The 15,085-nt window shown below is 40.9% G+C and overlaps 1 protein-coding gene across 1 annotated transcript in view; it reads right to left on the reverse strand.

Annotated features, from left to right (window-relative positions):
- Positions 1-8,949: 8,949 nt before the first annotated feature.
- KCNK17 (potassium two pore domain channel subfamily K member 17) overlaps positions 8,950-15,085 on the reverse strand; it is a 28,550-nt gene continuing 22,414 nt past the window's right edge. Inside the window, exon 5 of the mRNA XM_001379407.3 lies at positions 8,950-13,022. Within this exon, the coding sequence (XP_001379444.2) occupies positions 12,778-13,022 (245 nt within the window). The 3' untranslated portion in view covers positions 8,950-12,777. The remainder of the gene's footprint in view (positions 13,023-15,085) is intronic.

Raw genomic sequence — 15,085 nt, forward strand, 5'->3', positions numbered from 1 at the left:
CTTTTCATAGTTAAACTCTTTGAGAAGGATGTCTATGATAAGTGCCTCCACTTCCTTCCCTTTCATCCTTTTCTTAACCCTCTGTAATCTAGTTTCCCATTTCATCTTTCAATTGAAACAGCTCTCTCTAAAGTTATCTCACTTGCTAAATCTAATAACCTTGTTTCAATTCTCTTCCTACTTGACTTCTATTTTTTATATATTCTTCTCTTTAGATTTCCATGTCACTGTTCTCTCTTAGTTCTCCACCTACCTACCTGAGCAATTATGTTCAGACTTTTTTTGTTTGATCTCCATCCAGGCTTTACCCACTAATCATGTGTGTCCCCCAAGGTTCTGTCTTAGACCTCCTTCTTTCCCTCTATATTATTTGTTTGGTTATTTTGTCAGCTCCTATGGGTTCAATTATTATCTTTCTAAAAATGATTCTAAAATCTATTCTTCAACCCTATCGTCTCTGCTAATTTTCAGGCTCACATCTCCAACTGCCTATTGGACATCTTGAATTAGATGTCCTATTGACATCTTAAACTCAGCATACCCCAAACTGAACTTATCTTTCCCCCTCAAACTCTCCCTTTTCCCTAACTTTCCTTTTACTGTTGAGGATGTCCTGCTTCCAATCTACCCACATTTCAATTCATCTTTCATACAGCTGTCAAAAATAATCTTGAAGTACAAGTCACTCTCTTGCTCCCAAAGTTCCAGTGCTTCCCTCTGATCTCAAGGATAAAATATCAACTCCCCTCATTGGCATTTAAAACCTTTTATGATCTGGTTCCGCCTCACCTTTTCCAGACTTATTTCTGATTATTTCCCTTTAGGCATTCTGCATTCCAGCCAAACTGGCTTACTAGTTATTTCCTGAACTCTGCATTCCATCTCCCAATTCCAACACTTTGGCAAAAGTGTTCACTCATATCTAGTATTCACTCCTTCCTCACCTGTGTCTCTTAGAATCAATATGTTTCTTCAAGACTTGGCTTAGGTATTGCTATATATATATATATATATATATATATATATATATATATATATATATATATATATATATATATATATATATATATATATATATATATATATATATATATATATATATATATATATACTATAGGGAGTTGGTCTTAGTCCCTCTAGTTCTTAAAGCTTTTTTTCCTCTTCAAATTAACCTGTCCCTTGTAGAATATAAGCTTGTGAAGTCAATGACCATTTTTCGTTTTGTCTTTGCTTTTTATATTTGTATCCCTAGCACTTAGCATAGTGCTTGGCACATTTTGTTGTTTGTCTTTTCAGTCATGTATGATTCTTTGTGATCCCATTTGGAGTTTTTTGAACAAAGATACTGGAGTTGTTTGCCATTGACTTCTCCAGTTCAATTTACAGATGAGGAACTGAGCACATAGTGGTGAGGAAATTCCCCTTCCTTCCTTCTTTCCTTTCTTCCTTCCACTTATAGTACCCAGCATTGTTCCTGGAACATTTAGATCCTTGATAAATGCATGATAGGGACAGCTAGTCGGCTCAGTGGATAGAAAGCCAGACCTGGAGTTGAGAAGATCTGAGTTCAAATCGTCTTCCAGATTTGACACTTCTCAGACACTTCCTAGCTGTGTGCCCTTGGGCAAGTCATTTAACACCAATTGCCTACCTCTTACCACTCTTCCACCTTGGGATTGATGCTGAATAAAGCCAGAAAGTAAGGGTTTAAAAATATAAATACATGATGAATTAGAGGGGTTATCAGGGGTTGCTTAAGAGAAAGAAGGCATCCAGGTTACTTGAAATCAGGGGTAGAGAGAGAATGTTTCCCTAGAGTTGGAAAAGGAATGACTGGTTAAAAGAAAAAAATTTTTGCTGAGAGAACAGGGTCATGGTGGTAGGGATGACTGAAGTGTGGGATTCTTTCCACTGAGTTCTTCAAGCTGCCTCCACTCATGGCTCAATGGATGCTCTAAGATGCTTGGAGTCATTTGGGGGAAGTTTTGGGGACCATACATATCTTTGGGGAGGGGAGTAGAGGAGGGGAAAAGGAACATCATTGAACTGGATGCTCGTAGAGAGCGAGGTGTTTCATTGCTCCTGGGGGTACACTTAGGAAACTATACATTGCAAGAGCCTCATTCTTTACTCTCCTGTCCCCCAACACAACTGCAGGTTTGAAGGGGAGGCCTATGGAGTGTCTAGGGTCTGTGGTTCAGAAGAGTAAGGAAAAGAGGGGATTGGAGCTGGGCTAGGCTGGGCTGGGCTGTGTACTCAGCCATGGCGTTGTGGCCCTGTCTGCTGAGTTTGCATTCTCCAGGCCAGGAAGAGGGTTACAGCCAATGGATTAAGTAAAGGGGGCCAAGAGAAGGGGAGGGGGTGAAGGGAAGAAAAGCTTCAAAGGAACTGCCAGATCACTTGCAACCTCTGACCCTGCTTCTGGCTTCTGCTGAAATCACTTCTCTGTTCTTGATTCCCAGAATGACCCACCCGAGCTAAATGAGCCCCTTCCATCACATTCCCCTCTCTCTTTCCTTCCTCCTCCCCCTCCCTGTCCCCCAGCTCAGCCCTTCAGAAGTGGGACAGACTTTGGGCGGGAGAGGCAACAGTGAGATGCTAGCTAATTTTGGTGCCAATTTCCCTTCTGTCCCCAGGGCCCCTGGATGGGTGTGTGCTGATGTTCAATATCCCAGCCTCTTTGGATCCAAATTCCAAAGTCAGCTCAGCAATGTTGGGTTACAGGGAGCTGATCTGCCATCTACTCCTAGAGAACTTGGTTTAATTAAAACAAGAGACAAGGGCTGAGGGAGTGGTAGCAAGAAAGGCTGCATGATAGCATTAAAACTAAAAGGGGGCGGCTGGGTGTCTCAGTAGATAGAGCTGCAGGAGAGGGGGTTCCTGGTTCACATCTGACCTTAGATACATCCTAGCTGTGTGACCCTGGGCAAGTCACTTAACCCCCATTTTACTACTCTTCTTCCTTGGAACTAATTCATTGTATTGATTTTAAGACACAAGATAAGAGTTGAAAACAAAACAAAACAAAACAAAACAAACTAAACTAAGAGGGTGGGTGAGCAGCTAGGTGGCTCAATGGATAGAATGCCAGACCTGGAGATGGGAGTTCTTTGTTCAAATTTGACCTCAAGATACTTCCTAGTTATGTGACCCTAGGCAAGCACTTGACTCCATTTGCCTAGCTTATATCACTTTTCTGCTTTAGAATTAATACTTAATATCAAAATTTTTTTTGAGGACTGACTTTAGGATTTTGCATTTATTAATTTATTTTCTAATTTGGGAAATTTAAATTAATTAATTCATTCATTTAGAATATTTTTCCATAGTTACAAGATTCATATCCTTTCCCTCCCCTCTTCCTTCGACTTCCCATAGCCACTGCACAATTCCACTGGGTTTTACATGTGTCATTGATCATGCTAAGTATCAATAAATTCTAAGAGAGAAAGTATGGGTTTAAAAACTAAAAAGAACTAAAAGGAACCTCTTTTCCCTAGAGATTATTCTGTCCAATGCCTTTCATTTTACAGATGGGGAAACTGAGGCTGAGAGGCAATCGACTTGTCCATGGGCAGAGAGTGAGTTGATGGCAGAAGCAGAACCCGTTTCCTATATCTAATCAGCCTTCACATCTGGACAGTGTCCACAACAGGAGTGTAGGTATGCCCCAGAGGGTCAGACCCATCTGTATCACAGATATGCCCATATATACCGATATTTTTACTTGTAACACACATATACATATGCATACTTCACAGTTATCATGAGCTGTTATACACAGGATGTTCCAAAAGTCTTAATGTAATTTTAAGATTTTAAAGCTTAAGCTGCATCGAGACTTTTGGAACACCCTGTATATATGCAGACACACACTGTTTCCCATGGCTTACAGCCAGTATTTTCTGGTCTATTGTGCCAGCGTCATGGAAAATGTCCTGTACTGAATCCAAACAAACGAAAGATTCCTGTTGGTAGCGAGAATCTCCAAATGCTCTTACGCCCAGATGTCATTGTGCTAATTGCATCAAGTCCTGGAAAACTACAAAGTCTCCTTTAAGTAAAATCCATCAGTCTGCCAGAGAGATGGCCAAGCTTCCATGCTGCAAAAAACAGTTGATGAAAAATGCATATTTTCCACATTATCACATGGAGACCATTAAATGAGCCCATCAATATTTATGTATTTGATAAGTGTTGCACATGGACAACCAATCCAGATTTGGATAAGAGGAGAGCAGGCTGTGGGAAACTCTGCATTGATCTCCATGCCTCAGAAACACACTTCTTTAGGACCAATCTCCTGGTGATGCCTACGAACCATCTCAGAAGAGCCAGAGCCAGAGCTAGTTCACATTGGGTTATGGAAATGGAAGAAGTTCATGGTGAATGTTAACAGGCTGAAGCACATCACTGATTATAACTTTTGTATGCAAAGTGGCATAAAAGATGTTGACAGATATGACTAAAGGGAAGCTATAAACAAGAGACAACATGATGGACAGTCCAGGAAGTTCTGTGGCAAATTCCAAGACACTAAAAGAACAAAAGTGAGGTTGGATTTATCATTTATGGAAGATGAAACATGAATAAGAAGGCCCAGAGAGAGGATTGATGGATGATGAAGAATGCTACCCACTACCTGACAGCGAAGCAATGGACTCTGCAGAATGAAACCATCATTTTTAACCATAGCTGACATTTTTTTTTATTATGACATTTGAGAAAAGGTATTTTTTATTTTTTTCTCTCTAGAAGGAAAAGGTGAACAGAGAAAAAAGAAATATTCATTAGCTGAAAACAATTTTTAAAGGGGCTAATGAGGCTGTGGTTGACATAGATATAAGGAGAAGCCACACTGATGAAAACATTGTTCCTTCACATGATCATAGATCTAGACCAGGGAGGAACCTTGGAGGTCACTGAGCCTGACCTATTTCCCCTTCTTCCCATTTTATAGATAGAAAACAGAAGCTCCAAGAAATTAGGTATCTTGTCCAGAATCCTATAGCTAGTAAGATTCCGAGACAGGATTTGAACTTTAGGTTTTCTTATCACCCCCCCCCTCCCCCATCTACTACATTATCTAGTGCCTCAACTCAAAATCTCCATGTTGTTCTTCTATTCCATCCTTGTAATAAGAAATAAGTCCCTCTTTCTACCTTTAGGATAAGTACATCAGCAAAGGGAGGAGAGAGAAGTTCAGGAATGTATTTCATCCTGGCTGCTGCTTTCTCTAGAGGGGCTGGTTGGCAGCTCAGGCTCATATAGCAATTGTGTGTGACTATTTTAAGATGATTGACTAAGGGTGATTTTCTTATTGCAAAGATCACAAGGGGCCAACTGGGTTTGAGAGTCAGACCTAGAGATGTGAGGTCCTGGGTTCAAATATGACCTGAGACACTTTCTAGCTATGTGACCCTGGGCAAGTCACTTAACCCCAGTTTCCTAGCTCTTATTACTCTTCTGCCTTGGAACCAATACATAGTATTGATTCTAAGATGAAAGGTAAGGGTTTAAAAAAAAAGATCGCAAAAGGATGATGGGCTGAGAATACCTGGGCCAGGGGGTGGCAGGGAAAGAGGGTCTATACAATTGTGTTCCAATCAGAAGCCTCTTTTGAAGCAGGCATTCCTTGATGGGGCCCCTTCTTTAGGAAAGTAGCATGGTATATAAATGAATGAATGAATGAGTTCATGAATGAAGACACTAATTGCTTATTCTGTGACAGGCACTCAAGTTACACATGTAAAGGGCAAGACTGACCCTGGAGCTTATAGTCTCTAATATGGGATGACCACACATATGGAGGAGTAGTCACTAGGGAGGAGTATTTTGGTTTGGGAAGTCACAGAAAACAGTGAATGGAGTCATAGGGCAAGGGGCCATGACTTTTTCCAGCAAAGAAATGAGTGGAAGATTCATGTATTGCAGCAGGACATGAAGATATCCCAGGAGAGTTGAGGGTAGGCTAAATGTAGGTAGAGAGGAAAGAATATGAGCTCTGGTGGCAGAGGACCTTGGCTGAGACACTGACTGCTCTTTGCCACTTGTGTGTTCTTGAGCAAATACTCAAACCCTTCCAAGCCTTAGTTTTTACCACTTTGTATGGATCTCCTGTAGCAAACTTCAGGGAGAATGTGGGCAAAAGCCCACATAGAATGGGTAGGTAAGGATACCACTAGAGAGAATTCCCCTATCAATGAGAGGACTGATCTGTTTGGATTTTCTTTTGAAAAAATCCCTATCTCTGAGAGCTGATACTATATGGCTATGAATATTGGAACTCCCCAACCATGAAAAATGAGTGTTTTGGGTGAAACAAATGGCAAATGATGGGTGCAAGTATGCCGGTAGAGACCTATAAACCCAAGAAATAGAATGAGGTATTCTTGAAGAAATGTGTAAGCTGGTTTCACAGTGGTTAGAGCACTAGATCGGAGACAGCAATGTCTGAATTCCAATCTGGCCCCAGACACTAGATAGCTATGTGACTTTGGGCAAGTAACTTAACTTTGGTTTATCTCAATTTTCTTATCTGTAAAATGGGGATGATAATAGAACCTACCTTCCAGCTTTGTTTTGTGGTTCAAATGAGATAACACTTTTAAAGCATTTGGCATGTAGTAAGTGCTATATAAATGCTATCCATTTTGATTATTACTGAAAAAAATAAGACTGGTTATGTAATGTGATTGAAAGTTAACATATGGACAGATCACATGATGTATGAATAGATACAAGATGCAAAAAGACCTTTGTAGAGGAACTATCATGGCATACATAGAATGAGGATTGGGTGGATTGTTATGGGCAGTGATGGAGGGAATGGCCACAATGATGGTGATCATAGATCCACTATGTAAATAACTACATTAATAACTCATTGTGTTGAGACTCATACACACATACACATATATACACATGTATGTATATATATACATACATATGTATATATATATATATATATATATATATATATATATATAGAGAGAGAGAGAGAGAGAGAGAGAGAGAGAGAGAGAAAGAGAGAGAGAGAGAGAGAGGGAGGGAGGGAGAGAGAGCTTGAAGAAGCCCTAAAAGCCATCAAATCCAACTCTCTTAATTTCCAGATGAAAAAATGAGTTCACGAAGAATGACTGGCCCAGGGTCACACCTCTAGTAAACTCTGGAAGTAAAATTTACTTCATTTACTCAAAGTTCTCAAAAACTATGCTGGGTGAGTTTATGATCCTACCAAGGTTCTTCTATCATCTAACGACCAGTCTAGCTAAGTTCAGGAAGGTTTATTATCAGGCTGATTGCTAGATGATGAAATTTTTGGATTTAATAAATGCTAATACTAATATTAATCAGGTGCTTTAAGGTTTGCAAAGCACTTTACAAAGATTATCTCATTTTATCCTCACTACAACTTAATAGACCAGAATTATTACAAGGTGAGGTCAGCAACAAATAATTGTGGAGATATAGAACAGGCAAACTCCCTAAAAGTTGGGAGGAGAAAGTGAGGAAGAGGAGAATAATGTGGGTGATAGAAGCAAGAGGGGAAAAGGAAGGAGGGAGAACTCGCCTCTGTCAGAGATGGTCCCTGCCTTAGGGAGGTACTATTATTATTTATTATCCTCATTTTAGAGATGAGGAAACCAAGGCAGACAGATGTTAAATGATTTGCTTAGGGTCACACAGGTAGTGTCTGAGGGAGTATATGAATTCATGTCTTCCTGTCTCCAGGATAATATTTTCTCTAATCTACCATTTAGGTGCCATCTAGATGCTGCAAATAGTGCTCTGTAAGTTGTAAAAGACCATTATTTAAATCTTAGAGGGACTAGGAATCTGAGGGAAGGGAAAGGAAGGGAAGGGAAGGGAAGGGAAAGGAAGGGAAGGGAAAGGAAGGGAAGGGAAAGGAAGGGAAAGGAAGGGAAGGCAAGGCAAGGCAAGGCAAGGCAAGGCAAGGCAAGGCAAGGGAAGGGAAGGTAAAGGAAGGAAAAGGAAGGGAAAGGAGTCAGACAGAAGTCAGGAATGGCAAAACTCCTGATGGACAGCTGGTGACAGCCGCTGATGTTGAAGTTGGCTCTGCTTATCAGCAAATGCTGGCAAAATTCCCCGACCCCTATACTTGAACATTGTCCCGTACTTTTCTGGTGAACATATCCTTACTCTTTCTGTGTGTGTGTGTGTGTGTGTGTGTGTGCAAGCATGTGTAGAATATATAACAATAGCTAGGAAATATGCATTTGGCATATATGTGTGTACACATGTCTGTTACAAGTATGCAACAGCTGTGACACATCTGGGTATATATGAGCAATTGTGAATATTATGGCTAAAGCTAACCAAGACACATCTAGAACTTCATCAGTAGAATGTTTTCAGGCTGAGCCCCCCACTACAGCCAGAGGTCATGTGGCTCACATACACCAGTTAAATCTGTTCAGAGAGGTCAATAAAAGTTTTCTACTACAAAGCCATATTTCTCTCTCATTCAATCAGTTTCTAAAGCACCTTTGAAATGAGCAGAGGCAGTCAACTGAGTTGCCATAGTGGTCTTCACTTGGTTTTTCCTCCTCCTCATACTTTCTCTCCTCAGCTTTTTGCTCTGTCCATGATGTGAAGATCCTCTAGTCCACTTAGAAGAACCAAGCAGCATTAATTGAAAAAGATAAATTTTTTATCCATAAGGCAAAGAAAATAGAGATAGAATAAAAAATTTTATTTCAAAGTAAAATTATATCTACTTATAATCATTTCTATTTAAAGTACATTTGTACAGATAGGAGAAATTACAGTAATTTAAAAAAATCTTGCGCCAAGTGACATACCTCTTCCCTTTATAATAATTTCACTTCTGTGTGTATGTGTGGGTGTTTATCTCAGACCAAGAGATCCCTAGGGCAGGGACCATCTCTGTTAGTCAAGCTCTCCCTCCCCCCCCCCCCTTTGTTCCTAAAATACACATTTTTCTTCTCTTTCTCACTCTCCTCCCAACTTTTAGGTAGTCTGCCTGTACTGTATCTGCACAATTATTTTTATTAGTTGCTGGCCTCGACTTGCAGTAATTCTAGTTTATTAAGTACTGTTTGCTACAGAATCCCACAGATCCCTGTTCTTCAGTTTTGTACATGGATGGGGAGGTGGAAGATTGTGTGTGTGTTTGTGTGTGTGTGTGTGAGAGAGAGAGAGAGAGAGAGACAGAGACAGAGAGCAGGGAAAAAGTCAAGGCTAAAAATTAATATTGGATTTTATTCTACTGGTATCTATGACTGGTTCAGGCCAGGCTGAATGAGCTTTGGAGGCTAGATATCTGACTTTGCTCTTTGCCACCTGTGTAATTTTGAGCAAATACCCAAGCCTTGAGTTTTGCTACTTTGTGTTGACCTCCCGCAGCAAACTTTTGGGAGCAAACTATCTTCTGGGTACGTGGAAGAGGAAGGTAATGGACCCTTGTTCAGGGACTATGAGGGACAATGGTCAAGAGTGATGCAACCTCTTCGGTCTATAATCTTGCCTCCGTCTGTCTGTCTATACTCACTATAATTTCTTTCTAGGGATTAATTTCCTGTAGCCACTCATATATGAAGTTTCAAAATTTCTTGGAAGGATGTGACACGTAAGTTCAAGACACCCCCCTTCAAGGAACTCCATTTCCAGGTCAGCTGAAGGGAAGGAGAATGGACATTCTCTGTTGTTTACCAACAGTGCCAATTTTAGTTGTACTTTGTACCAACTTTCATCTTCCTCTGGCATACCCAGAGCTCCAAGGCCAATGTCTGCGTAGATTTGGATGGCGTAACTGTACCCTGTCCTTCTTCTATGGAGATAATGCCCCTGACCTTATTTCTAGAAGGACAGGCACTGAAAAATTTTTCCAGTCATGGGTAGAGTTTACACTGAAGCAGCCATAATTCCCTCTCTTGAATGCTCTGTGGGGGCATTCCTGTGCTAGCTTCCTTAGTGTTCTCATCAAAACTCTGCCGAGACAAGGTTTTAGGCTGACTGTAAATTTTGACAGGTAGAGGTGCCGATCAGCAGGATCTGTTAGTAATGACCACACCCACAAATTAACTCCAGGGGATAGAAGGATGGCTTTCATAGGAATAGGAGGAATCATGAGCTTTTGGATCTGGATGTGTTCTAATATTTCCATTATACATATGAGGAAACTGAGGCCCAGAGAAGGGAAGCTGACTCTTTAACAGAGCCCTGCCTAACTAGGGCAGCTAGATGGAGCAGTGGATAGATCTAGAGTCAGGAAGATTCATCTTGATGAGTTCAAATCCAGTCTCATACACTTGTTATCTATGTTACCCTGGGCAAGAAACGTAACCCTGTTGGCTTCAGTTTCCTTGTCTGTAAAATGAGTTGGAGAAGGAAATGGTAAACTGCTCCAGTATCTTTTCCAAGAAAATCCCAAATAGGGTTGCAAAGAGTTGGACACAACTGGAATGACAATGAACTAGCTAGAGGTAGAGGTGCCATTTCAGGGTAAGGCTGTTTTCCTTTCCTACGGCAACCATCAGTCTAGCTCTTCTCACCCTTCATATCTCTGTCCACAGGTTCATTGTGGTTCTTCTCTCTCTGGGTTCTCTACCCACTCTGCACAAGTCAGGGTTCAGGCTAGATTTTCTAGGAGATAGGATGTCTCTTCTCCTGGTTTGACTGTACCCAAGACTACATGATTTGGGCTGTCCTTTATGGTCCATTCCTCCTCTTCCTCAACCTCCTCATTTATCCAAGTGTAAAAATTCCTAATTAACAATTGTCCTCTGCAAGTTCTTCTGATCTCTCTATGGAAAGGCAGATAAGACACCGGGCCAGTGATGAAAATATGTACCCTATAGATGCATCAGTCTTTTTTTTTTCCCCAGAGATGCATCAGTCTTACCAAGAATGGCCAAAAACCATTTGACCAAAGAAATTCTTTTTGGTTCCTTAGTAAGCATATAGGATTTGATTCCCATTCCTCAGAATTTTGTCCCCTTTCTCTAACAATATTAATGATGATAGAAATAGAGAACTGTCTTGTGTTTTCAATGCTTGGCTGAAGAAACTTTCACAATGCAGGTCAATCCCTTCTCTTCAATTTATAGATAGGTTCTTAACCTGGAGTCCACAGTCTTATATTAAAAAAAACTATTTTCATAACTGTATTTCAATGTAATTGGTTTCTGTTATAATACTGTATATTTTATTTTATGAATTTAAAAACATTATTATGAAAGGGGTCTATCAGCTTCACTAGACTGCCAACAAGGTCTAATGAAACAAAAAAAGTTGTGAACTTTCTGTTCTAGAGTTGCCTAATATGGTGGTGTCAAACTCAATAAAAATGGGGCCACTAAACTTTACATAGGGATCTCTGTGGGCAAATATATTAATTTAGAACATCATCTGTGTTTATTTACATTTCTGGTTATTTGTTAAATATTTCCCAATTACATTTAAAAAATCCTTGCGTTCTATCTTTGTAACAACTCTAAACAGAAGGGCAAGGGCGAGGCAAATAGGGTTAAGTGGCTTGCCCAGGGTCACACTGCTAGGAAGTATCTGAATTCAGATTTGAACCCAGGTCCTCCTGACTCCAGGCCTGGCACTCTATCTATTGTGCCATTTAGATGCCTTCCCTTTCACCAATTACACACACACACACACACACACACACACACACACACACAAACTCCTTCTGTCTTTCTAAGAATCAATAACTGTGTACTGACTCCAAAGTAGAAGAGCTGTAAGGGCTAGACATTGGGGAGTAAAACACTTGCCCAGGGTCACACAGCTAGGAAATATCTGAGACCAGATTCAACCTCCCATCTCTAGACCTGACTGAATCTGAGCCACCTAGCTACCCCACACATTACATTGTCATCTGGTTCTTGCTGCACTCTCTGGTGTGTGGTTTCAGCAAAGTGGTCCATAGGCTTCATGCTTGCCACCTTTGACTTGACTTAGAGCATGGAGAGGTTAAGTGCCTAGTCCAGGATCATATAGCCAGTATGTGTCATTAGTCAAATCTTGAACCCAGGTCTTGCTGGCTCTGAGGCTAGCTCTCTGTCCACTAGGATAAGATGCTTCTTGCAGCAGCAGCAACAACAACATTGATTCATTTATACAGCACTTGGTCGTCCCAGATTCAAAGGCTTCTAAAGTCCTGGGCAGTACCCCAACACTTCCCACACCCCTTTTGTATTCAATTCAACTCAAGATTTATTTAGCACTTCTTAAGGCATGCTCATAGACAAAATAGACTCCCTGAACTTGAGGAGTTTATGTCTCTTTTACATAAACACGACTCATTTTTTCTTGGGTAAATTCCATACTGTGGGGCTTTTCTCTTTGATCCTCTAATTGTGTCTCTCATTTTTACTATTTGGAGTGTGAGTTACATGGAGCTATGATGCAAGTGGTGGTAGTGGTGTGTGGAGGAGAGGATGTTTTTCTGGAGTGGCCAACACAAGAGAAGGGCTGGAAGGAAGCCAGGGAGGAAGGGGAGAAGGTCACAGGTTATGGTCCATTGAGGATTAGCAATGAGTCATCTTGTAGGTAGGTGGTGATGGTGAGGAGAAGGTGGGGGTGCTGCTATAAAAGTGTGGAGGATTCAGAAGACCCAGGTCTGAATTCCAGGGCCACCTTTGCTCTTTAATGTGTGAGATCTAAGACAAGTCAGTACTCCTCTGGGGGCCTTAGTTTTCCCCTATGTAAAGTGAGGGATTGGATGATCTCTAAAGTTCCTTCCAGATCTAAATCCAAAGGATCTTGCTCCATCCATTATCAACTATGGGTGGGGTTCCCACCACTGTTTCCAGGTATGATTTTTGATTTGTGGTGGTTGGTGTCTTCAGTGGATCCCCAAGTTCTGCATGGGTTCCTTCTGCTACAAGGGCATAGGACTATTGAACTCTCTAGCAGAGAGATGACCAAGTTGATGATGAGGGCCAGCCAAGCCATTCCGAAGAGGATCCACATGGACACGAGATTCTTGTACCATACTGGGTACCTTCTACCTGGATCCATCCCTGTAAAAAGAAGGAGCCCAAGAAATCATCACAGCCTTGAAAACTTAATAACTATGGCAAATCACATAACCTCTCTCAGCCTCAGTTTCCTTATCTGTAAAATGAAGATGATAATAATAGCACCTACCTTATAGGATTGCTCTAAGGATCAAATGAGAAACCACATACAAAGTGGTTTGCAAACCTTAAAATGCTATACAAAAGCTGGCTATTTTAAATCTCTTCTGCCTTGAATCTCTATTATTTGAGATGACTTATTTACAGTATGTTTTCTTTTTTCTAATTTTAAAAATTTATTTCATTAAATATTTCACAATTACATGTAAAATGTATTTTTTCTTGGGTAAATTGTAAAATATTTTAACATTCATTAGAAAATACTTTGAGTTCCATATTCTTCATTTTCTTCCTGTTCTCCCCCACCTCTTGAGAAGATAAAGCAACATGATATTGACTATTCATATGAAGTTATGCAAAACATATTTTATGTTGTGTTTTCAGTAGATGCTGTTGCATTTGTTTGTTGCTTTGCTAGATCCAGCCTGAGAGCTCCCTGAAGGCAAGGACTTTTTCATATTATAATACAATAAATATTCCTTTTATAGGCAACTATGCCATTTAAAGGCATGGCACAAAGTGATATGATACCAGCCAGTTTCCTTTTACTTTCCAAAGATAACTAGTTTTAATCCTTTTCCTTGACATTCCTTTCCCTAGCCTTTCTTCCTTTGTCTCAGACCTTCCCTTCCCCCAATTTCCCCAAGAGATTCAGAGATGTAATGTGTCTGGAGTTGAGGACTCCTCCCTTCTCCTGCCTTATCTTATGAGAGCGATCTCTCAGAATTATTCTGGGTACCCAGAAATACCAGGCTAAAGGAAGCAAAGGTGAAAAAAAACCCACCTCCTGTCTCTCACCTTCTTTTCCTCTCCTTGGCCTTGGTACCCCTCCTGGTGTGGCCCTGTTGCCTCAGTGGTGGGGATTGGATTAAGGCTGATTGAATTACTAAAGCTCAGAGCTATGATTTAGTTGGGAGCCAAAATGAGATCAGTAGTGAGCAAGATTTCTCTGTAGCCAGCAGCAGGCAAGGGGGGAGTAGGGTGGAAGGAGGGATTTTTCTGTCCTCTTATTTCATTTTTCAGCCACAAATGTAAAGGTCGAGGGACCAAGCAGCTGGCAAAGGGCTTAAATGGGTAGCAAATGCAATTGAAGGAAGAGAGGCAGGGCTGGAAAGGAGCCAATGGCTGGCAAGGGGGACTGACCTCCACCACAGATTGTGGGATAAAGAGGCTCTGAAAGCCTCAGTGAGGATGACTTCCATCCATGGCTCAGCTGCTCTGTGATCTGAGGGGTATCATCTCTGGCAGACAGACCTCAGTTTCTCCATTTGGGGAAAAAAGGTTGGAATTCCAGACAGCTCCATTTTCCATCAGCAGCTCAGCTTTTTTACCTTTTTAAAAATTCTTAACTTCTGTCTTAGAATCAATACTAAGTATGGGTTCTAAGGCAAAGGAGTAGAAAGAAAGGCTAGGCAACTGGGGTTAAGTGACTTGCCCAGGGTCATGCAGCTAGGTTCAGCTCCATGGTACATCATATCATGCCTTCTCTAGGAGAAAAGCTGATCCCTGAAATCTCATCCCCATACAGAATGACCAAGATATTTTTTAAAAATAACTCTTACTTTCTATTTTAGGGACAATTCTAAGACAGAAGGGTAAGGGCTAGGCAGACAAGGATAAATGAGTTGCTCAGCATCACATAGCCAGGAAGAGTGACACTAGACCTGAACCCAGATCTTCCTGATTCCAGGCTGGCTGTTCTATCCACCATGCCATCTAGCTGCCTGGACTGACAATTTTTAAGACAACTCCCTTAGTTTCTTGTTTTCTCTGATTGAAGAGCTGGATGGTGGGGTAATAAATTCCTCCAAAGTCTTCCTTTATAGAGGGCTCAGAACTTTTCAGGTAATTCTTTATTTCAGCAACTCAGCTGCTTCCCCCTCACCCTCTACTGGTATTTGCATCCTCCCCACCCAATCCTTTTCAGCTACTGTTTGTGCACTATC

The sequence above is a fragment of the Monodelphis domestica genome, chromosome 2 (assembly GCF_027887165.1).
Source record: "Monodelphis domestica isolate mMonDom1 chromosome 2, mMonDom1.pri, whole genome shotgun sequence".
Taxonomy (NCBI): Eukaryota; Metazoa; Chordata; class Mammalia; order Didelphimorphia; family Didelphidae; genus Monodelphis; species Monodelphis domestica.